The sequence below is a fragment of the Malania oleifera genome, chromosome 9, assembly GCF_029873635.1.
Source record: "Malania oleifera isolate guangnan ecotype guangnan chromosome 9, ASM2987363v1, whole genome shotgun sequence".
NCBI classification, from domain to species: Eukaryota; Viridiplantae; Streptophyta; class Magnoliopsida; order Santalales; family Ximeniaceae; genus Malania; species Malania oleifera.
This window is the reverse complement of record NC_080425.1, coordinates 7255065-7280158: the sequence shown is the minus strand read 5'-3', so window position 1 is coordinate 7280158 and position 25094 is coordinate 7255065. Positions and strand designations below refer to the sequence as shown.

The window sequence follows — 25094 nt, the reverse complement described above, 5'->3', positions numbered from 1 at the left end:
ACCTCTCGGGTTTGCAAAATTTTAACCACAATAGATCAAGGTTAATTTTCTTTAAACATCATTAAAAAATTTTCAAAATACCCAATAGGTCCCCAACAGTCAAAATTTGAAGGATATCTATAAATACCCCCTCATTTGCCTTGATTAGCAAGAGATTAGCAAAAGTCATTAGCAAAAATCCTCTCAAATATTTTATACTTCTTTTGCTATATACTCAATATTTCAAACATAGTTTTATACACTCTCTTACATATTTATTAGCAAATATCATCTTGAAAAATAGAGTTTGTTTTTCTAAGTTCTCCTAACTTGCAAATTAATTGCAAGGTGTAGGAAGATTTGTTTGTGGTATTACATCATTTCAAATCATTTTTTGGGCATTACTCTCACACATTCATATATATTTGAAAAACCCTTTTTGAGAGTTTTGCTTGATTGTTTATTCTCACAATATTTCGTATATAAATATTTGATTGGGAATAACTTTTTTTTAGCTTCCTAGTCTTTGCATTCAAATTGCAAGACTTAAGAGCTTGCATATTTTTATTTGATAAATATTTTGCAAGCTTAAACCCTATGTATCTGTTGTGATTATATTTGATAAAATATTTGTGATATACTTGATTAGGGTTTTTGAGTTAGCCTTGAATATTCACTCGCTGAATATATTATCTTGAATTAAATTTTCAAGATCTCACTTGAGCATAAATCCTATCATATGTGAGTGCATTATTTGGTTGAGCACATGGGTACATATCTGCTTAGTGTAAGAAGCATATTTATTTGTACGTAAATTTTATATTCGTTGTATTCCAAGCGTGGGCCTGAAGAGGGAAACTAACCCTGTTGAATAGTCCCGGATTGACTTAGACCTGATTAGGAAAGCTAGGTGCACCATCCTAGTATGGTGTAGGTTGAGATCAGCCTCATTAATTGACTTGATTGTAAATGGTGCCACTCCACCCGCTAGTGAGCATTAGTGGAATCCTCAGGCTTGCGAGTTAGAGGCGGGGACGTAGGCAGTATTGGCCGAACCTCGATAATATATCATGTGTTAGCTCTTTCTTTCCTTATACTCTATATTTCCGCAATTTAATTTATGCACATGTATGTTTATATTTGAATTGTTATATGAATGTTGTGTCCGCTTTAAATACTGTGAATGATTAGGAAATACTGAGTCTGCTGTATCTATTTTGTATATTTGCTTAGTATTATTTTGTTGGGGTATTGGTATGTGATTAGACAGACCCTAGGTCAGGAATTACTGATTGTAGAATTTGGTTTGACTTATGAAGAATTTTTAAATACACAATTCACCCCCCCTCCCCCTCCTCTTGGGAATACACTAAAGCCAACAGTATTATTATTTATTGAACTGGTTTATACGAAAAAAGTAAATGCATATTTTTCAACTGTAAAGGTGTGAGTATTTGTTTAATATTTAAAATGCATGAATGCTTATGGCGAAGTAAACTCTCCACCTGAGGGCTTGCTGAGAAAGGCGAGTACCCTGATAAGTATCAGTTGTAGTCATACCAGGTTGCATAACGTATTAAAGCAAAGAGGAGTTACATGTATGGGCGTATAATCTCCCTTATCTTTGGGAACTTTCGCTTATAATAATTGTGTGTGTGTGTGGGGGGGGGGGGGTAAGGTTTGAGAATGATTTTATAATTGCGGTTATTTAACAAATGATGATATTTGGTATACACTAAAACTCACGTTGGCCACGCACTGATATTAACTTAATCTACCTAACTGAGAAGTGTCTCACCCCAATATACAAATCATTTTTCATGACCATCTCTAAATTGAGCTTAGCAAGCTCTGGGACAGGGTGATAGCTAGTTTCAATTTTTGTGAGTGTCTGTAAGAACTCTAATGTTTTAAGTTATATTTGAAGTCCCTAGATGTGTATAATGGTTGTCTGGACTTAGTTGGTTTTGTATGATATTATGGATTCTAATATGAATATTTGGAGACTTTTGTGTATGATGTAGTTTAGAACTCTGGTAATGTATTTGGAGGATGTATCATTTATTTCCACTACATTTATATTATGACTATGGTATCAGGTACTCAGACATCACTAAAGTAGCACCCCGAGGCCACGTGGCGAGTCGAGGCGTTACACCCATGGTATGGACAATAAGAACCAAAAGGAGGTATGTTAAACAACTGGAAAGAATACCTAATGATAGTATATCCCTTCCCTTTAAGAGTACCAGTTTTCCAATAATCATGCCTTAAATCATCTATCTTCTCTTTCTTAAACTTCATTGCACCCCACTACTTTACTCCCTTAAAAAGTTCCACCAACTCCCAAGTTTGATTTTGTGCAAAGACTCCACTTCTTCTATTACAGCCTCTAGCTACCTTTTCTCTTTGGACCTAAAATTGGAAAAGAATATGAATCTACACTCCTTTTTTTTTTCCTCCACTAAATTATTGATCCCTATACAAGTTTTATTATATTTTTATCTTAATCTATTTTATTCCTAAGAATAAATACATTCTATAAACCAAACAACCTTAAATTTTCTATCAAACTTTTGAAATTCAATAATTTTGCAGTCATATATATAAAGAGAATTTGCAGTTACATATTTGCATGTGGGAAGCCTCAGTATATATTGAAGCTAGTCTGCAATATCTTATTGTTGTCAATATATATGTCTTTTATATGGATTGTCCTTTATGTTAATATATATGTTCACGCAGAAAACATCAGCTAAGATTACTAACCAAGGAGGAACAGAATTGATTTGCATCATATGTACTCATAGCTAATTAAGACCAATCTCTCCCACTTTTTTTTGAAGATTAAACTTGAATGGTGGGACGGTGGCAGCAAAACTTGGTCAGCAGCAGCTCCACCAATCCCAGCCCACTGTTGTTGAATTTACAATGGAGTCGGAAGCAACCTCACCAACCAGCCCACCATTGTTGATTATAATCTTCACCTATCATCCATCCTTTGCTATATATAGATGTGTGTGTGTGTGTGTGTGTGTGTGTGTGTGTGTGTGTGTGTGTGTGTGTAATGCAACATGTGGTGTAGAGAGGGTGAACAACCAGTGAGAGATTTGTATTGAGATTTTCCTCTATAATTTATTTCCAATTTATTATTGAATTTAATTATTTTGCAATTGTATGCAATCCAATTACAACCAGTGATTGAATGAGTCCCCTCCACCCATCACTCTTTTGGAAGATTTTGCATTAACAAAATCAAAATAAATGCTAGCAAACATATACCACCGGATTTAATTACCAAGCTGGCTATATAGCTCGTACCCAATAAAATATTTTTAGAAATATACAAATTTCAAGTTTTGATTCTGAATTTGCATAAATTTATTCAAATCTATGCAATGTAAATATAATTTTTGAACGCCAAAATCCTAAATTAATATAGGATTATCTCAGTGCTTGTAAGTTTGGAGTTGAAATGCCAAAGACTCCGATAAAATATAATACAAAATTATATGAAACCCAAATTCAAAACTAAAATTCCAAACTCCCAAACATAATAATATATCGAATATCATAACTTCAACCTTCCAAAACATAGAGTAACGTACATTATCAATGATTCATGGAAGCATACACATCTGTAAACATTTTTGTTGTTGCAGTGAAAATGAAAATGAAAATGAAAAAGAAAATTAAAGAGAAGGGAAATCAGCATATTGGGAATATTATGTGTGAGAAAAAAGATGTCTTAGCAACTTGAGGTATCAAGTCCGAAAAAGAAGTGTATTATTAGGCTTAAAATCCAAAAGGGTAGATGTATAGGGTTAGGGTTTTTATGTAATATAATGATGTATATATATATGAGCATGCAGATGCATGTTTCCACTATGGAGGAAGATATATAGATTTTACAACTCAATTGTGCCACCAGACGAGATGGAGACTGTGGAATCTTATCCTCCATGCACCCACACACATAATGTATACGTAATAATTGATGAGCAGAGATCAGAAAAAGGTACGTAAAGATTGTCAAAGTGCATGCAAGAGGAGCAGGTAGGTGCATTATTGTTAATTAATTCACCATATATTCCATAAGATAAGTAATTATTAGAGGTAGAACCATCTTCTTATTCCCCTGCGGGATTATACCTTGGTTGATACTCGTAAACTTTTCTATATTCATGCATGCGTGTATAAGATGGATTGACTGTAATTAGAGGCATAAATATTTGTGGATGAGTGTGAGAGCACTGAGAGGTAGAGAGAGAGGCTTTTAAGGGATGTTCAAGTGGTTAAAATTTAAAATTTTTATTTTAAAAGTCTTGAATTCAAATCTTAAGGAGAGTAGGAAGAGTCAAAAAAAAAGGTATGAAATAGGAGAATCAATCAAAAATATGTGTAAGAGAGAGAGAGAGAGAGAGAGAGAGAGAGAGAGAGTCATATATACACATTATATTTATAGAAAAAATAACCAAAAATTAAAAATACTCTAATAAAAGTAGAAATTGACTCTAGTTATTTTAGTTAATTATTGTGTTTTTATCTCACCTTTTAGCGTTGCATGAACAATCTTGTGTTATGCATGACAATTGAAAAAAATGGTAGAAATGATTTTTGAATGACTTATTTTAAATTTTTTTATAAAATTTATAGATATTTTCAATTTAATTATATCTTAAATTCACATGATCGTTTTATTTTATTTTATCTTAGTTATATATATATATATATAGAACCAAAGATATAATCTATAAAAATCAATGTTGGATATTAAATTACTTTAACAGCATATAGACACAACTATTGAAAATCATAATTTTTCTTTCTAATTTTTACAAAAAATGACAACAAAAAATAAAAACGAGTAACATAGAAAAATGCATTGTCATAGCTATTTATTCAATATCGTAAACGAAGAGAGACGAAAAAAAATGTCTAAATAGTCTCTAGATGCATGTGGGATAAGACTCCAAAATATACAATGTGACAATAATAAAGGATAGGTGGATTCAAATTGTAGCCAATGTGGGCAATTTGTCTCCACTAGCTTTTGAAAAATTCAATACTTACATACATTGTTATGCACAAACTATAAAAAGTTAAGGACCTATTTAGCCGTGGAAACGATTTACATTTTTTTTTTATTTTCAAGCTTTCAAATAACTACAAATATAATCTTCCTTTCCAATTTCTTAAATTTACATAAGAAATCTAGAAGAAAAAAAAACAAAAGCATTTGAACTTTCTTATACAAAATCGAAAGATTAGAGAACAAGTTATATTTTTATAGTTACTTAAAGAATCAAAAATAGAAAACAAAACTATTTTCCACAAGTGAATAAGGTTTAAGCATTTTCAAATTTGTCCCTTCTCAAAGTAAAACATAGTATGGGTCAAACTCCAATATTAGAAATTTTTTTGATAGCTTAAGAATTTGAAAGTTTCTGCAAGTAAAAAATGGGCATCGGTGCCATGAGTCCCCCTTCTGCCTGTCCTCAGCCCCTTTCAATATCTCACATGGACTAGAGTATCCTTGTTTTCGTATTGGGATTTTCTTACTTTTGCTCGTTTTCGTATTGGGATTTTATTACTTTTGCTCGTTTTCGTATTGGGGTTTTGTTACTTTTGCTCGAGTACCACTATTTTTAGTTTTACATATGTATAAAAGAATTTTTCACTTTCGCTACCACTTTTGAATTCCTAAAATGCGAAAAGATGATATAGAAAAATATTAGGTGCTTTATAATTACATATAACTAACATAAATATATTATAATTAACTCGTAACTATAACCAGAACTCTTTTTTTGGTGTTTGTTGATTTGCTTACATTTTAAAGTATTTTACAAAAAAATTTAAATTTTAGTAAAAAATTTTGAAATTATTTGATCACATTTGCTCAAACACCTAAAATTATTTATAGTGAATTAGAGAGTGAATAATAGAGATATAGAAAAATTAATGAAATTATAGAACAAATAGAAAAAGTTAAAAATAACTAAATAGATTTTACAAAAAAATTAAATTTAAAAATATTACAAGTTCATTTAATCTAACCAATGGTGTTTGGTGGTGTGTATAGAGACAGAAGACATATAAGAGAGACAAATGCATCCGATACAATACAAGAAACAATAAATGTGTTGTCTTTTTGTTTTACATCCTTTGGTTTTTCAACTTTTACTTATTATGTTGTCCTAAATCCCTAATTTGAAAATTCTAGTAATTGAAATTTTAAAATGTGTACTTATTTTTACTATTTTTGTCATAAAAATATTTTGTGACAATTTATTTTTGTTTTGCAAGTATTATAACAAATTGATGTTATTATGATCATAGTGTACAAAAAATGAATATTTTTTAAATTTTTAATAATATAGTAAAATTTAAAGTACAGATGACTCTTCCCACTAAAGGAAAGGTCGTAACTCAACCGCTAATAAAGGTTTATCCCATAATTTTTCGATATAAATACATCCTTAACTCGGAATTATATCAAATCATTAAATAATATCAATATTTTTGAAATAAACTTTAAATATATACATACAAACATAATGTGTGTGGGTGTGTGTGTGTGTGTGTGTGTAATATGGATTCTTAAGACAAACACCTAATAATTTTGTGATGAGCAAATTAATTAGAAAGTTTGACAATAAATCTATAGCTAATTGACCCTTGATAATTAAAATATAAATAATGATGTAATTATTAACTAATTAAGGATAATGTTGTGTGCCATATATATATTAATTAGAAGAATAACTATCATATACACTTTGTTTTGCACAAATTAAATTTTTTAACATAATAACCGGGCCTCAAAAGACAATATTTAGGTGCACAAAATAATTAGTGGATAAAATATTTTAATTGTTCCTTTTAATATGCTTTAATTTGAATCAATGCTCTAATAAAGCTATTCAAGAAGTCGACAAATAACTCATGTTATTGTATGTGTTAGTTGAATGATCCGGATCGCTATAAAAGTCATGATTATATACCTGATTTAGTAATATAGTATTACTCTTAATTATTATGCATAACAAGCGACTTAAGTTAATTAGGAAATACTTGTTAATTGACAAGTATTCTACCTGAAAATATGAAAAGGATTAAATAGCAAATCAAAGAGTAGATTCACTTCAATAGACAATTTATGTAATAAAGGACTTCTTTGCAATTGATCTATCAGTATATCTAATGCATGCATGTGTCCATTAAAAGACATTGGGACTTCTTTTATAAGCTTTCAATAATGCAGATAAAAAACTTTTATCTAAAAGGTATTCTTCGGATGGATAGGTGGGGTCTCGTTTCCGTTCGTTGTTAGTTTAACTCTAAAGTTTTGTTTGGTATATTTTGATTTGATTTTGGTTGTATTTATGTTTTTATCTTTTTTGTTAGTTATGTTTAGTTTTGTTGTTCTAATTTGGTTGATTGCTGGTGTTGGTTTTTTTTTTTACGATTTTTCTGTACTCTCCCTTTTGTTTTATCTTGTAACCACGGTATTCTTCGGTCAAAAGTAAGGGTATATTAATAAATAAATGGAGGTGCCGCCCTCTTTTAAAAAAATAAACAAAAAAACAATGTAGATAATAAAAGAAATTAGACTTTGACTGCATAATTCATCTCTTTTGACTCTCATATAGATGATGAGAAATATTTGAATCTTCAGGAAAAAGTTAAAAAGAAATACACGCTGAAAATTATAATTGTACATAAATTACCATCCACTACAAACACTTAAAAATAGTCACATCACCAAAACAAAACTGAAATTTTAAAAACAAAAAATTTAACCAGAAAAAAAAAGCACACAACAAAAGAACGCCCCTTTCCTCTCCAACCCCTAAAATCTCTTTCTTTGTGCAAGCAAATAGCATTTCACAGTATTATGGAAGATTTGGACATGTGGGTCTTCCCTCTTTCTTCTTGAATCAATCTCAGCCGTCCATACCACCCACCCCCTCTCTATATATGACTCCAACCGCTCTTCTCTTTTTTGTCCCAATCCCTTCCATCCTTCAATTCCTCCTAGCCAGCTATAGCTCCTTCATCACCATCATCATCACCTTCTGCTTCTTCCTCCTCTCTACTTTCTTTGTAACTCTCACACGCATTGCCCCTCCCTTAACACCATCAATGGCATGCTTCCATGTTTCCAAGGACAAGGAGGTCAGTAGAATTAAGCTCTCCATCTTTTTCTCCTCCTCAACTCCCACAGTTGCCAACATGAACTCTCTTTCTCTCTCTCTCTCTCTCTCTCTCAAAAAAAAAAGACAAAAAAAAAAGCATTTGATATATATATATATATATATATATGTGTGTGTGTGTGTGTGCGCGCGCGCCATGCAAAGAACCTGATGCATTCATGCAAACATTACAATCTCAAAGTATGGTGATTGTGATAATTAATTAATAAGTAATATTTAATGGATTCTGCATTTCTGTTTTTTCTGTGTGTGTGTGTATAATTTTTCAGGGTAAGCTGAAAGATGATGAAGAGAGGTGCACTCTTGATGGAACTGTTGATGGGCATGGTCGACCAGCAATCAGAGGGAAAACTGGAAAATGGGTTGCCGGAATCATCATTCTCTGTAAGTTCCATGCCCCTATCAAATCATGACCACAAAATAGAAAGCAAGCAGAATAAAAGGGGACCAAAAAAAAAAAATGCTTTTGAGTTTTGAGTCCACCTTTTTCCTTAATTTTTTTTGTTTTGTTCCAAGTGTTCTCTTTATTTTCTCAACAAATTTTCTTTGCTTTTTAACTAGTTGATATCACATCACACACTCCTTTCCAATTAAAGGTCCCATCTGGGGAAGGTACCCTCAATTTTTTGAATAAAATTAATTTTTTAAAAAATATAGAAAATAAAGCATCATAACCTATACAGATTTATATATATATATATATATATATATATATATATAAAGTATTTATGGGTATCAAGCTCTTGTATGGTCCTTCATTCTTCTTTCAGTTTTAGGTGTGTTTATTTACAACTTTTTATATATATGAAGATAGTGTTTTGAGTCTCTTTGGAATTGGATTAATTTATAAAATGTTGGGTTTTGATTCTGACTGACAATAAACACTGTTTGGAAGGCTATAAGTTGTTATTACAGGGTTACATCAATTTCTGGGTGTCCTAAACTGTGCTGGATTGAAAGTCTCAGTATACAGCAAATAATAATAATGGGTACTGACACCGAATAGCATAAATGTATAAGCATGCAAGATGCATGTGCTCATCTTTATCTCCCCATCCTGCTTATCTTCAATGCACTCCAGACTATGTATGTATAGGTACACGTGCATATGCATATGCATGCCTCACCCTTCTACCACTCATATCGCCGTGAAAACATTTATATCTATAATAAGAAAAATATACAGTAATAAGCTTCAGAATACGCAGAAATAAATGAAGCTAGCTAGCTTCCACCACAAAGTAAAAAACAATAAACAAATAAACAGTTAAACATACATAAAATTTAAAAATATAGATGGAGAGAGAGAGAGAGAGAGAGGTGGGGCGGGAGGATTCTGTGAACTAAAATTTCTTGGGATTGGGGGTCTTAAATCTCTGTGTCTCTCGTTAATAAAAGGCTTCCAAATATGTTAATTCTCACATAAAGGGTTGGAAAAGGGACAACTTATGTGAACTAACATATTTAACATCTTGCGGTTAATACAAAACCAAGTGTTGCATTTCTAATTTGTGTGCGTGAGGGAGGGGGAGAGAAATTTAACTGGGAGCCTGCTTTGGCCCCATACAATAAATAAAGTAGAACAATGAGAAAAACAGGGGATGCTGAGGGAAGCAATGAAGCATATATGCATTACAAGTAAGTCGTGCTGACACGCAATTTTTATGCATATTACATTAATTAGTGTGATTAGTGTGCCATGTGTTATGTGCTTATGCTCTTTTCCACCAACGAATTGAATGGGTTCTCCTGTATTTTCATCCCCACAGTAGCTAAGTCTATATATATATATACATATATGTTCGGATCATAGACAGAGTCTTACCTTCAGATTTAGAGTCTATTTACAAATAAAAAAAAGGAGGAGGAAACTTATTTTTCCTTATCTTTTTTATTTTTTTTTTATTTTTTTTAATATTTTTTGAGTTACAAAAGTAGACTTAAGAATGCTTAACGATTTTGTTAGCGACTAAAACATGAAGTATTATTAGTGCTAACTAGTTAATTAATTGATAGTAGTTAATTGAGTGAAATATCCTAATTAGTTAATAGTTAAAATTGTGAAGATTAAGTGGTGGGTATAGAAATTAGCTGTATGTGTGTTGGCGGAACCAATTAAGTGGTTCAATAATAGTAGCTTTAGGGCAACCAGCATATTGTTGTGTTCTTTTCTGGTCCTCCTTCCTAGACAGCGGAACCAGCCAGGAGGGAGCTCCACAGCTAGGGCCTCAAATACTAATCAATCTCAGCCATTCAAATAAATTGTTAAAAAGGGGCAAAAAAGGAAAAAGAAAAAAAAAATTGTAGTGTTTGTCAAGTAGGTCAATCTTAGGTTTATCTGCCACGTGTACGGTGATTAGTGATGCTCATTAATGTTGGGTCCACCCCTCGTGGTATTTTCAGATGCCACACATGCCAATACATGCATACTGACACTGATTTTATATTCATATACATAAATATATATATATATATATATATATATATATATATATATACATTTGTTTTTCCCCTCTCACTTTAGTAAGACAAATTCATATAGATAGTCTATTTAAAGTTTTAATTTTGTGCTCCCAATTGCAGGGTTAAGACAAATTATAACACAAGTCCATAATTAACTAAACTATGGTTTACTATTTGAATTTTAAATAATGATAGTTTGATTATTGATATTTCATATTTAGATTCGTTCAAAATTATTTTAAGACTTGGAACGTTCTAAGTTGGGGAGTTGAGTATAATTCAGTTTAAATTTCAAGCACTTGCTCTGTAATTTATCCTTGTAGATATAGCAATTGAGCAGCACTTGAACAGCGTGTCCACGCATGCATAATGCGTGGAAGCAACTTTAGATCATAAGATTCACTATTCTATGAACAAATTGCAAAGGAACATCTAAAAGATTGTTCCCTTTCTCCCCTCCTCTTCAAAATAACACTTTCAGGTCCAAAAGTGGATAACAATAGGAATCATTGCAACAGAGACAGCCCACATACAAATTGCATGTTAATTTCAATGGCAGCTAAGCAACAATAACAGCTATACACATATTATTCCCTCAGCCGAGATGCTTGCGAACCTTGGCACATCAGTGGAGTTGCTTCTTTGGACCTAGGCAAATGAAAATAACATCCACATCTCTAAGAGTAACCAAAGTAATTTGCATACATCCGAGTTTCACTAAACCTGCCCAGTGCATCAGAGCCTTGCACACCACATGTGTAGCCTATTTCACATCCGAACTTAAGGTCATGAGTTCAAGTTATGGAAAACCACCTCTCCCCATGTCTACATCATCCGTTCTCCAAACCCGATATGGTGCGAGAACTTGGTATTTACATTTCCAAACTGGATGTCACTTCTTGTCATTTAATTAGAAAAGGTTAAAATCCCTAATTAATGACGTTTAACTCAATCCTAACTCTGAACTTGGATTACAAACAGTGAATCAAGGATTAGCTACTCTTGCATTCTTTGGAGTTGGGGTGAACTTGGTGCTGTTTCTGACTAGGGTGTTACAACAGAACAATGCTGATGCTGCCAATAATGTAAGCAAATGGACAGGAACTGTCTACATATTCTCTCTAGTTGGGGCATTCCTCAGTGATTCCTACTGGGGAAGATACAAAACTTGTGCCATCTTTCAAGTCATCTTTGTCATAGTAAGTATCGCTTCATTATGTATTACTACCCTCTTTTTCTTTGCTTTTGCGTTACATACTAAGATGTTGAATTGGGCAGAAACTAAATAGTTCTGTGCAAATACTTTTTACAACAGGGTTTGGTATCGCTATCCCTGTCGTCGCAACTTTTCTTAATCAGACCTAATGGTTGCGGGGATGAACAGACCTCCTGTAGATCACACTCAAGCTCAGAGATTGCATTGTTTTATCTCTCCATTTATCTTGTTGCCCTGGGAAATGGGGGTTATCAGCCTAATATTGCTACCTTGGGAGCTGATCAGTTTGATGAAGAGGACCCTAAAGAGAGCCATTCCAAAGTTGCCTTCTTCAGCTATTTCTACCTAGCTCTGAACCTAGGTTCCCTCTTCTCAAACACCATATTGGGTTACTTTGAGGATGAAGGGCTGTGGGCTTTGGGGTTTTGGGTGTCTGCAGGCTCTGCCTTTTCAGCGCTAGCTATGTTTCTCATTGGAACGCCGAGGTACAGGCACTTCAAGCCCAGTGGTAACCCGCTCTCCCGATTTTGCCAAGTGATAGTCTCTGCAACGAAGAAATGGAGGGCTGAGATGACACTGGATGGAGATGACTTCTATGAAGTAGATGGAAAGGAGTCTTCCATGAATGGTTGTAGAAAGATACTCCACACCGATGGATTTAAGTAAGCATATTAACTAATTAAGATCAGGATCAAATTCAACTTATTTTATTTCATAAATTTTCCTCAAAACCAATGATGAACAACCCTGGCTAATCTACTGCTAGGGTAATAACTTTCAGATAGCAGCTAATAGAAGTTATAAATATATGTTTCATTGGTGTTTTGCAGATTCTTGGACAGAGCAGCATACATTTCCTCAAGAGATTTAGAGGACCAGAAGAAGGGTCTTCGCAACCCGTGGCAACTCTGCCCAATTTCACAAGTTGAAGAGGTGAAATGCATATTGAGACTACTGCCCATTTGGCTGTGCACGATAATCTACTCTGTGGTCTTCACACAAATGGCCTCCCTCTTTGTAGAGCAAGGGGCCGCCATGAAGACCACTGTTGCAAACTTCCGAATCCCTCCTGCAAGCATGTCGAGCTTTGACATTCTCAGTGTAGCAGCTTTCATTTTCATCTATCGGCGAGTTCTTGACCCGCTTGTGGGCAGAATAAAGAAGACAGATTCAAAAGGACTGACAGAACTTCAAAGAATGGGGATTGGTCTTGTTATAGCAGTAATTGCAATGATCTCTGCAGGGATTGTTGAGTGTTACAGACTAAAATATGCTAATAAGGATTGCACACACTGTGAAGGCTCCAGCTCATTGAGCATCTTCTGGCAAGTCCCTCAGTATGCATTTATAGGAGCTTCTGAAGTTTTCATGTACGTTGGTCAATTGGAGTTCTTCAATGCCCAAGCACCTGATGGGCTAAAGAGCTTTGGAAGTGCGCTCTGTATGACATCGATCTCGCTAGGGAACTATGTGAGCAGCTTGCTTGTGACTATGGTTATGAAGATCTCGACTGTGGATCACATGCCAGGGTGGATCCCAGGAAACCTTAACAAGGGTCATTTGGATAGGTTCTACTTCCTCCTAGCTGCATTGACATCCATCAATCTACTTGTCTACATGGCATGTGCCAAGTGGTACAAGAATATCAAATTGGAGGGAAAATGCGGGAGGAATGATGAAAAAGATGATGATCTGAAGTACATGATATGACAATATTGATTACATTTAGGCTTACAGTAGCAAGACATAAATAAAGGGGGGAAGATTGGGAAGCCACAAACACTTTGTAGAGACTCTGAAGAAAGATAAGATAGGTGGGGAGAGAGAGAGAGAACCTTCAGCACTCAACTCTCTGCTGCCCATCTCTAGATTTCTTAATGTATGTATTCATCAGTGTAGCTCTTGTCCAATTTGTTGTTCGAGCTGAAGAGTAGATATGTGAGGGAGTGGGTTACTTTTGCTCTAAGATCTTCTGGATCTTCCCACTTCATCCTTCTTGGTTGTCTCTAGCCATAAAATTTACATGGTGCTAGCCATAAAATCAAATCTAAAGTTAATTTTAATTTAGCTGGCTCTGTTTCTAGTCTTGTAATAAATTTCTAGTTATGAGAATTGCTCTTTCAACACATCCTATAATAGCATCCCTCTTCCCACATTCTAGCTTCCATTATATAGCATCCTTATCAGCAGCCATCCCCCATTGTGAAAGGAATAAGGTTCATGCGCAATTTTATGATACTAAATACAAATAAAAAAAGAGAAACTATAACCCTGTTTGAAGAAATATATTTCTCCAAATGAAACTGCATGTGGACGAAAATGAAAGAAGACTTGGCTGAAGAGGATACTCAGATTTGCTCAAGTCTCAAGCTCTTAGCTGCATCTGAATAAATCTAGGGCAGAACAAGGGAGAGGGGTAAGATTCAGGCACTCACAGATCACCAACGCCTAATGAAAGACAAATGCATTAGCTAGCTGATAGGAGCAATTGCAGTTCCTGAACTCTACAGCATAGTTTGAGTTTGATAACCTCCTGTTTTTCCCCCCTCCACTGTCTTTTATATATATTTTTATTTTCTTTCATACAACTCGTGAAGGCATAACTATGATTGCATTCTCTCACCAACAAAAGTAACAGAAACTGGACAAATACATACCCAATCATTCAAATAAAACTCCAGCAATGAAATTGCACACCAACTTTTGGAAGTTAGACCAAAGGTTACAATAGCTAGGTGGTCTTGTTTACAAATAGGTGCCGAAAAGTTAATTTAAATTCATGTTTGTCAATCGTGCTTGAAAAAATAAATAAATAAATAAAACTATACAGTTTACACTACCTCAGAATGTGTTGCTCACAATCATTGTATAATGGCTTCACATGACTTCACTTATTTACAGATGGAGGCCGCGGATTTTGCAAATCAACATTTCAATACATTTGCTAGCATTATTTAAGAAGAAGAATAAATATAACAACCCTCATCACGACTTTAAGTGCTATTGATCCATTAGTCCAGCTTTTGAGGTCAAGTTACAATAAAAAGTTAGACATAACCACATATAATTGCACGATAGCCAAGATTAGTATCCCATGTAACTAATTTATATTGCATTATAGAACAAAAGTAGCTGATGCAACTGTATTCTCAAACCATGCATTTCAATTTAATTGTCTTTTTCTTTTTTAAGAAAGAGCTGATAGCCACTCACATAGCGGTCCTGTCCCAAATTTATTAATAAACTCTCACTTGTGGCGGAGGAAAACCGTGATTACAATCAAAGCTTTTGGTAGAACACAAATAAGCGAAAAAAAAAAACCCTCCCAAAACAAACCACAAACAAAAACCCAAAAAGAGAAAAAAAAAAAACCAAAACTAAACACACCTAACCAAACGGCCCAAACAAAGTATAACCTGTACAGCAACTTCTCGTGGATGAGATTGATTTGCTTCCTATACCAGTTGAAAAGGGACTATATTTCTATTAATTGATTATTTTTCACAGTTAAAATTAGAATATTTGAGTGATTTATTGTTATTTATTTTTGGACTTTAACAAATATCAACCAAAATACCAGCCACGCAAAAACAGATCCATTTAGTTGAAAAGCAAAATACAATGACCTCAATCATGGATAATAATTTAAAATCATTCACTGGCAACTGCTCATGTAATACACGCGAGAAAAAAGACTAGCCATAGAAAATATGTGAAAATTGGGGGAAAAATATCATCAAATGAAGACTATTCAGATACGAAAAGTAGTGAGACTGCAAAACATTTGAAAAGAATCACAATGATGATTAAAACTCAACGTGTTGGCAACTGTTACAGTGTCACCAATCTAATTATTTGTTTTGAAAATAAATTTCCAATATGGTACCAAAATTTCCCCTGATTTTACAGAAGGAATAACAGCAGATCACATGATCATCAATAATTAAAACTAAAACATATCTATACTAAATATTAGCTGCTCCAAAATAATCTATAAAGGAATCTTTGCATCTGAAAAATCAGCCTTGGACCTTACGAACTTGGATGTGATGAGTAGATTCTCGACGCCAAATTGGTTGTGCTCCACTTTGGACAAGAGTAACATGCTCTCCTGCCCTCAGGAGACCCTTGGTCTAAAGAATGTAAATAACATAAAGAGAAATTCAGTTGCAACGATATCATAAAGAGAAATTCAGTTGCGTGGAATGATAATCCATGCTGCAGAAGAAAACAACTCAGCCAGAAGTTACTAACCAGCAATATATTTAGAGCTCGAGAGAAAGTCTCTTCTGCATCATCTGTAAACTGCATATATATTGGCATCACACAATGATAAAGAGCTAGCCTCTGCTTGACTCGTTCTCTGCCAAACATGAAAATGTGCCACATTAGTTTGCATAGAAACAAAACAACCCTTAAGCTCAAGTAGTCTTCAACAACTGAAGGTGCATATTCAACCAGAGACAACCGGGGGAAGGGAAGTTTCCCCATATCATGCAATTACCCTGTTGCGCCAGATGAGCATATGAAACCTAGTAAAACTCAAACATTCAAGTGCCAAATGCAGATTGACTCTTTTAGTGGAGCATTAGAAACATATAGTAATTATTGGCCTAAAGTTTTCATATATTAATTATACACATCAACCAGGCATACAGCACAAAATTATTTCTCCCTTCTTTCCCTCCTGTAATCTATACTATTGTGAAGCAAAGTAACCTGGCCGCTTGGTCTCCAATCTCCTTTTCCATAAAAGCCACTTGCCTCCACATTCTATTTTCAAAAATATCATATATCACACCTTACTCTATATCTTGAAGAAGTCCTTAAAAAGCATTGAAAGATTGTTCTAATTAAAATTTTCATTGACCCCTTTTTTCTTAAAAATATCCAACTATTTTTTTCCTGAAAATAAACTATTCCCATCAAATTTATTTCCAAAAAAAAAACACTTTCTAAACACAAGTTATAAAGCTTCTTATTCTATCTGCCAGAATGATCTCACTATAGAAGGACTAAATGCCCAACCCTGAACAATTTTCCCCTTGGATAAAAAAGATTTTAGGAAACAGTAACACAAGCTAGTTAGCTTTCCCAATAGTTTTCTCACCAAGATATAGGTAAAACCATAAAAATAAAAACTTTAAAATTTGCAGAAGCTAGTAGCAAAATGTTTGAGAGTAATTACAAAACTATGCGGAAGCGAGGTATCACCCTTCTATGAATAAAGGGACAGCTAGCTGGCTGCAAATGCTAGTATTTATGATATTAAATTAAATTTTGAAAGAAGAAAAGATTGGAAAAAAATATTTCTTTCATACTTTCGTTCTTACGTACAATCCAATATATAATACAATAACCTATTCTAATCAAGGAAACAGTTTCCTATTAAATGATATCAAATCCCCCATAATTACTCACTTTCTTAATTTCTATTTTATTTACAAAGATATTCTGGGTTGACATTTTAACACTCCCCCTCAAGTTGGATCATAAATATAATCATCTCCAACTTGTTAATAAGATCATCAAAACTCTGTCGTCCCAAGCCTTTAGTAAGGATATCTGCAGTTTGTTCCTTGGTTGGTACATAAGTCATACATATAATTTCTTCAATTTTTTCTTTGATGAAGTGCCTGTCTACCTCCACATGTTCAGTCCTGTCATGTTGGACTGGATTAAGAGAGATGCTAATAGCTGCCTTATTGTCACTGTAGAGTTTGATAGGAAGGTTCACCAGTACCCGTAATTCCTCCAATAGTTTTCGTAACCACAATCCTTCACAAATTCCTTAAACGATTGCCCTGAATTCAGCTTCAACACTACTACGAGCCACCACATTCTGTTTTTTGCTTCTCCAAGTCACGAGATTTCCCCAGACGAATGTACAATATCCTGTGGTGGACGTTCTATCTTCCACTGATCCTGCCCAATCTACATCTGTAAAGATCTCAATTCCCTTGCTTTCACATTTCTTAAAGAAGAGTCCTCTTCCTAGGGATCCCTTGAGGTATCTAAGGATCTTGTATACGGCATCGAAGTGAACTTCCTTTGGTGAATGCATATGTTGACTTACTACACTAACTGCAAATGTAATATCTGGTCTAGTATGTGATAGGTAGATCAGTTTGCCAACCAATCTCTGATACCTCTCCTTTTCTACTGTTTTTTCACAATCTTCAACCCTCTTTACTGTTTCTATCAGGGTTTCGCTGGGTTTGCACCCTAGCATGTCAGTTTCAACTAGGAGGTCAGTAACATACTTTCGCTATAAAACACTAATCCCCTTTTTTGTTCTTGCCACTTTCATGCCCAAGAAATACCGCATCTGTCCCAAATCTTTAACTTCAAATTCAATAGCCAGAACCTTCTTCAATCTCTCCATTTCTACAGTATCATCACCAGTAAGAATTATATCATCAACATACACTATTAGAACTGTTTTCTTACCACCTTCAGACTGTTGGAAGAATAGTGTATGGTCTGATTGCCCTTGTCGATACCTTTGATTCTTTAGTACCTTTGCGAATTTTTCGAACCACGCTCTCGGAGATTGTTTGAGGCCATATAACGATTTCTTTAGTTTACACACTCTGTTTTCTTCACCTGTGCTACTGAATCCTGGTGGTATAGTCATGTAAACTTCCTCTTCTAATTCTCAATTTAAGAAAGCATTTTTAGTATCAAGTTGTTATAATGGTCAATCTAAACTGGCTGCCAGGGACAAGAGAACCCGAACTGTATTTAAGTTTGCCACTGGTGCAAATGTCTCAGTATAGTCAATGCCATAGGTCTATTTAAAGCCTTTTGCAACAAGTCTGGCTTTATATCTTTCAACTGTTCCATCAGATTCACATTTCACTATGAAAACCCATTTACAACCTACTGGCTTCTTCCCTTTCGGTAGATCTGTCAACTTCCAAGTTCCATTTTTTTCTAGGGCTCGCATTTCCTCCAAGACTGCCTCTCTCCATTCTGGTATTTCTAGAGCTTCCTGAATGTTTTTTGGTACTTTCATCCTGTCCAGACTAGAGACAAATGCACGATATCCTGTAGACAAGCTTTTATAAGACATGTATTTCGACCAAGGATGTTGAGTACATGACCTGGTTTGTTTTCAGATTGCAATAGGTAGATTGATATCATCAGATGCAGAATTGTCAGAGGAAGACTCAATTACCAGATCATGATTATTCGGAGCCATCACCGGGTCCAACGCTCTTGGTGCCTCAGGTATGAGATTCTCCTTCTCCTTTGTTTTCGGCTTTCTTAAGTAAACCAGTATGTCTGCATTGTTTTGTTCTCCTGCATCTCCCCCTGAGGGTAAGTGTTCAGTTGTGTTTGGCAGATCGGGAAGTACTGTAATGGAAGACTCAATAGATGGGTCAGGGAATGAAGTAACTGGAGTATCCGCAAATAGTAAAAGGATCAAAGAACCGATCTTCACTCCTCCATTTCTCCCCCTGAAGCAAGGGCTTTGAGAAATAAGGAGTGGTTTCAAAAAAAGTGACATCAAGACTAAGGAACAGTCGTTTTGAGATCGGGTCATAGCATTTGTAACCTTTTTGGGTAGGTGAATAACCAATGAAAACACATTTAATGGCACGAGGATCCAATTTATCGTGATGGTGTGCATGGACATGAACAAACGCAGTACAGCCAAAATGTGGGAGATTGGAAGGGAGTCGAAAGGTAGGAAAGTTTTCCTGAAATTTCTGCAAAGGAGTGACAAATGAGAGTGCTCGACTTGGCATTCGATTAATGAGATGTGTGGCTGTTAAGATGGCATCGCCCCAAAAATAATGTTTCATATGGGTAGTAAACATTAAAGCCCGGGCGACTTCAAGTATATGTCTATTTTTCCGTTCAGCAACCCCATTTTGTTAAGGGGTATCCACACAAGAACTTTGATGAACAATCCCATGATCTTGAAGATAAGTTCCCAGGATGGTATTGAAATATTCCGTACCATTATCAGTACGTAGGATCTGAATATGAGTTTGGAACTGTGTATGAATCATGGTATGAAAATTGATAAAAATGGAGCGGACTTCAGTTTTGTCTTTTAGTAAGTAGACCCAATAAAGACGAGTATGGTCATCGATAAAGGTCACAAACCATTTTGTATTGGTACGATTTAGCGAACGTGAGGGACCCCATACATCACTTTGAAACATAGCAAATGGGCAAGATGGTTTGTATATGGATGATGGAAAAGAAGTACGACGATGTTTAGCAAGCTCACACACTTCACATTGAAACTCAGAGGCCATTTTATTTGAACAAAGGGAAGGAAACAAACGTTTTAAATATTGAAAATTGGGATGACCCATCCGTGAATGCCATAACAAAAGTTCACTAATTTTAGAAGTAGATGCAAAATCACAAATTGCAGTATTACACAATTCACTCAAACTTGCCTCCTCAAAGTAGTAGAGTCCCTCATACGCTTTAGCAGTGTCAATTGTCTTCCCCGATGATAGGTCCTGAAAAACACAATGGGAGGAAACAAATTTAGCGGAACAATTCGAGTCTTTTGTTAACTGACTGATAGATAGCAGATTGTAGGATAACTTGGGGACATGTAAGACTAATTGTAAAGTTAAGGAATCAGTTATGCGAATACTTCCTTTTCCAGCAACTGGTGAGAGAGATCCATCTGTAATTTTTACCTTCAAATTCCCGGCATATAGGGAGTAGGATGAAAAATATTGATACGACCCAGTCATATGATCGGATGCACCCGAATTAATTATCCAAGGGCATTTGTAACAAGATGTGGTTTTTAAAGCTGACAAATGATTACCTCGATGAGCCCGAGAATCAAAGGAGGACTGACCCGATGGTTGCATTGATGAAAACATCTTATATAACTGATCCAACTGTTCAGGACTGAAGACACTGCCGGATGGGGTATCATTGTTCTCTCCTTGTGATTTTTCAGTTGATCTGCTAGTGTTGGCCTGGTACCCACGATTTTTGTGGTATTGTCTCAGTTTCCAGTCTGCCGGTTTTCCATGAATCTCCCAGTAGGTATTTTTTGAATGAACTGTTTTTCGACAATGTTCACACCATATTTTTCCTCTTTGTGGCCGTTGACTAGGTCCTCCTGGGCCTTTTAATGCAAGAGCTAAGGCGTCCGGCCCAGCGTGCTGCCCATCTAATTTTTGGGCAGATTCATGTACAGCTGGTCCAGCCCAGCAGATTCATTTTGGGATCGCAACATTACCCGTCTCCTGTTCTCCTCCCGCCTGACCTTTGCGAAGACTTCTCGAGTTAAAGGGAGAGGTCGCCGGCCAAGGATCCGTCCCCTCGCATCGTCAAGCTCTCGATTCGGGCCGGCAAGAAACTCGAAGACCCTCTCGTTTTCGAGCCTCCTTCGGTGTCGCGTGCTATCGCCGGAGCACTCCCACTCTTCATCAATGCTCAGATCAAGCTCCTGCTAGAGATGACTCATCTCCATGAAATACTCGGTAACCCCTCACTCGCCTTGCCTCATCTGCCACAATCGAGTCTTGAGGTCGAAGATTTGAGAATAACTTTCGCCATCGGAGTACGTCTCACGTACGGCTTCCCAGACCTCCTTCGCCGTTGGCAAAAACAAATAAATTTTTCCGATTGATGGTTACATTGAATTGACAAGCCAAGCCATGACCATGGAATTTTCGGACCTCCATCTTTGCAAGGCTATGGCGTCAGAAGGATCTGGTTTCCTTCACTCACTGGTAAGGTATCCAAGCTTTCCTTTTCCCTCAATCACCAGTTTCATGGACTGAGCCCATTCATGGAAATTTTTTCCGTTTAGTTTTTCCAATGAGAGTGGAAAAACTGTGTTATCATTCGTACTCCCACCGGACGTAACCTCTGAATCGCCGGTGATGTTTGCAGAGGAGGTAGAGTCTCTGCTGTCAGCCATTGTTTAGCTGGGTTTAAGAAACCCTAGCTCTGATACCATGAAAGAAGAAAAGATTGGAAAAAAATATTTCTTTCATACTTTTGTTCTTACGTACAATCCAATATATAATACAATAACCTATTCTAATCAAGGAAACAATTTCCTATTAGATGATATCAAATCCCCCATAATTACTCACTTTTCTAATTTCTATTTTATTTACAAAGATATTCTGGGTTGACATTTTAACAAATTTATTGCATCTATGCTAAGGTTCCTAAGAATTTTTTACCTAATTCTTCACATGCAGTACAATTGCAGGCACAAACACACTCATCAAACATTTTACATCAATATTCTGACAGCACTAACAACAGTAAAAGTATTAGGCAACAGCAATGGTGGAAAAAAGCATTTTAATGAACATATGAATTAGGCTAAGAAACTGCAATAGTGGAAAAAGCATTTTAATGAACATAAGCATTAGGCTAAGAAAATATAGCTTTAACATATGATAAGCATTTTAATTACCAAATGATTCTTCCAGAGTCTAAATGCACTCTAGCACGCCAATTACCAATTTCAACTTTGAAGATTAAACCCCACTGGCTTCTTTGAAGTATTGATTAAAAGAATGAATTGGACAAACCATCCTTCTAAAGTTGTATAGTTGATGGGGTAATGTAAATAACATCACAGAAAAAAAATCAAATACTTGGGCAAAAGTTTTCTCCACTCTACAATTTGAGAAATATAGGACTTACAAATTTCCCTTTTTTGCTTTAATCAAACTACTAGCTCCTGTACATGTGGTTTGTGCATGCCTCGGGGTCATTTTTGGTAAAAAAATTGAGTGGTAACAATGCATTTTCAGGAGAAGATAAAAAGAAACCGTCATGTACAGTTAATTAAAGTAAAGTGAAATGGGCAGTCAAAAAAAGTAAACATTTGGTAGTGAAAGCGGTCGTTTAATAACAGATAAATTTACTATTTTGCCTTCACTAAGTTGTGTGCATTATGTAAGGCTAATTTAGGAAATTTTGAGAGGAAAAGTGAAGGACATGACAAAGAGACCAAAAGCCTTCCCCTTAAATAAAAGATAATAGATATTCACAATGTGCTGTTAACATGATAAATGCATATATATTTCAGCACAATAGCCATTCTGCGCTTGAACAACATTTGGCAATCTACATGCATTTGATACCAACAAAGTTCTCATCATCCAGTAAAACAAGACGTTAAAAATCAACATGATAACTTAATTTAGTACACCTATTCTGCTGCTATCGTACTCACTCATTTGTGAAGGCAAAGATGGTTGAGGATGGCTGATAATGACTTAGAAGTACAGCCATTGACCCTGTCCTAGTGAAGACAATGATGGGAGTAATAAGGGTGTTAGCCATGGTAGCAGCATGGAAAGCAAACATTGCACCCATATGATTCTGTAAAAGAATGTCCACAAACTAGTCAGATTTTGAAAAGGGAAAAACATATATATAATTTGACAGAGTTAAAATCAGCTGCAGCTTTTAATTGTATCCTTAAGAGTCCAGTATTAAAAATCCACACTACTGAAGAATTAACTTCTGAAATTATATATACAGAACAAGGTGCGCAAAATGAAGGAACAGGCCATGAAATCTCAATAAAGAACATCTCATACCTTATAGACAGTAGATTGTATCGGAGGAATCGTGCTGACAGGCAAACTTGACTCTGTCCTTAATGCAACAGTATGCATTACTCTAACAGCTTTCAATGGATACCTGCAGTCATTGTTGTAATTAAAGAGATTAATAAAATTATCATAAAAGAATAAATATCACAATTTAGTCACCGGAAAAAATAAAATACTCCTCAAATTATAATTTCTAAACTGTGTGCAACGCAAGCGACATGTATGTTGATAAAATCCAACAAGACAATGAACTAGTTAGGCCCTCTGCTAAGTGTAAAATTTAAACAAGATAATTTGGATTTGTTGAACAAAAGAAGAAAAAAATATTTACAAAAATGGACAGAATGGACAACCCAAACCCTAAGCTATCTTTATTAATAAGGAGGAATAAATAAAAAATAAAATAACCACGGCATAACCAATTCAAGAAGAATAAAGGTAACATCAGTCGAGGATCTCAGATAATTATTTTCTTTCTACCAGTTTCACATCCAACTTTAAAGAAAACAATTACATCAAAACATATTAAACAATCCTATTTCATTGTGCAGGGGAAAGGACATGCAATTTACCTAATTGAAAGGCTCCACTAATCAAAATTGCAACAGTTAATTTAAGACGTGGTAAACAAATAAAGCAACACCTAACACTTCAATCCAAAGAACAGGACGCTGAATTCTCCCAATAAACTTCACATTGAATACATAAATTTTTATTTTTCTTCCAAGACCACCTCAATATATTTTTTTAATCAAGATGAGCAGCTATGACAAAAACCCAGAAGATATCAACATCTAAACTTCTTCTGGCTTTGGGTACAGCAAACCCCAATTTGCCTACTTGCACCTTGTTTTTATTAAATAACATGTAAAAAAACCAGCGAAATAATTAGTGCCTCTATAATTGAAGAAACAATCTCAAAGAAGAAGAAGAAGAAGAAGAAGAAAGAGAGAAGGAAAGAAAGTTTAATTCATGCTCGATTTCTCGTATTTTGAAGCAGCATGACTTTGTTTTAAAGAACATCAGCTTTTCATAGAATAGCAGCAGTTAAAACTAACAAAAAGAAAAGTTTCAATAGCTGTCACAAAATAAACTGTGCATAAAGAAGCCGAGAAATGTGAGGCTGGGTGACTTACTTCCCATGAGCAGTTTCTCCAGAAAGCATGACTGCATCAGCACCTTCCCGCACTGCAATTGCAATGTCCGATACTTCTGCTCTTGTTGGTGTTGGATGATCTATCATGCTTTCCAACATGTTTGTTGCTACAATCACCGGTTTCTGCATCTTGTGACATTTTCTAATGATCTCTTCCTGATTGAAAAAAACACATTTAGTTACACATGAAACAACAGAACAATTATTATACTGCTCTCTGAGCTCTATTAATCCAAAGATAACTAAGGCATTAAGGCATAAGGAGGCCATATAAAGAAACCAATGCAACTGCTTATTCTTAAGCCCCAAAAAAATAAGATTTTAACAGAACCCAACACAACGTAGAAAAAGTGACATGGCAGACTCTTTAAAAATCAACAAAAAGTATGCAAATATAGCACAAATTTTTTACTTGGTACACAAAAAGTTAATAAAATTGAATTTGCAAGAAGTACAGCTGCAAATCTGCAACTCATGCAGGT

At 35.0% G+C, this 25094-nt stretch overlaps 2 protein-coding genes across 3 annotated transcripts in view; one reads left to right on the top strand and one right to left on the bottom strand.

Moving 5' to 3' along the window:
* Positions 1-7871: 7871 nt before the first annotated feature.
* Positions 7872-14003, top strand: LOC131163891 (protein NRT1/ PTR FAMILY 7.3). Its single transcript, XM_058120705.1, has 5 exons — positions 7872-8160; positions 8468-8582; positions 11643-11860; positions 11977-12539; positions 12708-14003. The coding sequence occupies exons 1-5, from the start codon at positions 7963-7965 to the stop codon at positions 13585-13587; spliced, it is 1974 nt and encodes a 657-aa protein (XP_057976688.1). The 5' UTR covers positions 7872-7962; the 3' UTR covers positions 13588-14003.
* A 1657-nt stretch (positions 14004-15660) lies between these two features.
* Positions 15661-25094, bottom strand: part of LOC131163890 (pyruvate kinase isozyme G, chloroplastic) — a 43029-nt gene continuing 33595 nt past the window's right edge. The window contains exons 8-12 of one of the 2 annotated variants that reach the window (XM_058120703.1): positions 24593-24768; positions 23442-23544; positions 23072-23220; positions 16132-16240; positions 15661-16010 (exon numbers count right to left, since the gene is read on the bottom strand). In XM_058120703.1, coding sequence (XP_057976686.1) covers positions 15897-16010; positions 16132-16240; positions 23072-23220; positions 23442-23544; positions 24593-24768 — 651 coding nt within the window. In that variant the 3' untranslated portion in view covers positions 15661-15896. Of the gene's footprint in view, positions 16241-23071; positions 23221-23441; positions 23545-24592; positions 24769-25094 lie in introns of both variants that reach the window. The other variant, XM_058120702.1, reaches the window with a different exon arrangement.

Bases quoted from the DNA above. Each gene is read 5' to 3' on its own strand.
- LOC131163891 (XM_058120705.1), top strand. From the start codon at position 7,963: ATGACTCCAACCGCTCTTCTCTTTTTTGTCCCAATCCCTTCCATCCTT. The intron at 8,161-8,467 runs GTCAGTAGAATT...ATAATTTTTCAG, and splicing joins ATGTTTCCAAGGACAAGGAG to GGTAAGCTGAAAGATGATGA. The intron at 11,861-11,976 runs GTAAGTATCGCT...TTTTTACAACAG, and splicing joins TTCAAGTCATCTTTGTCATA to GGTTTGGTATCGCTATCCCT.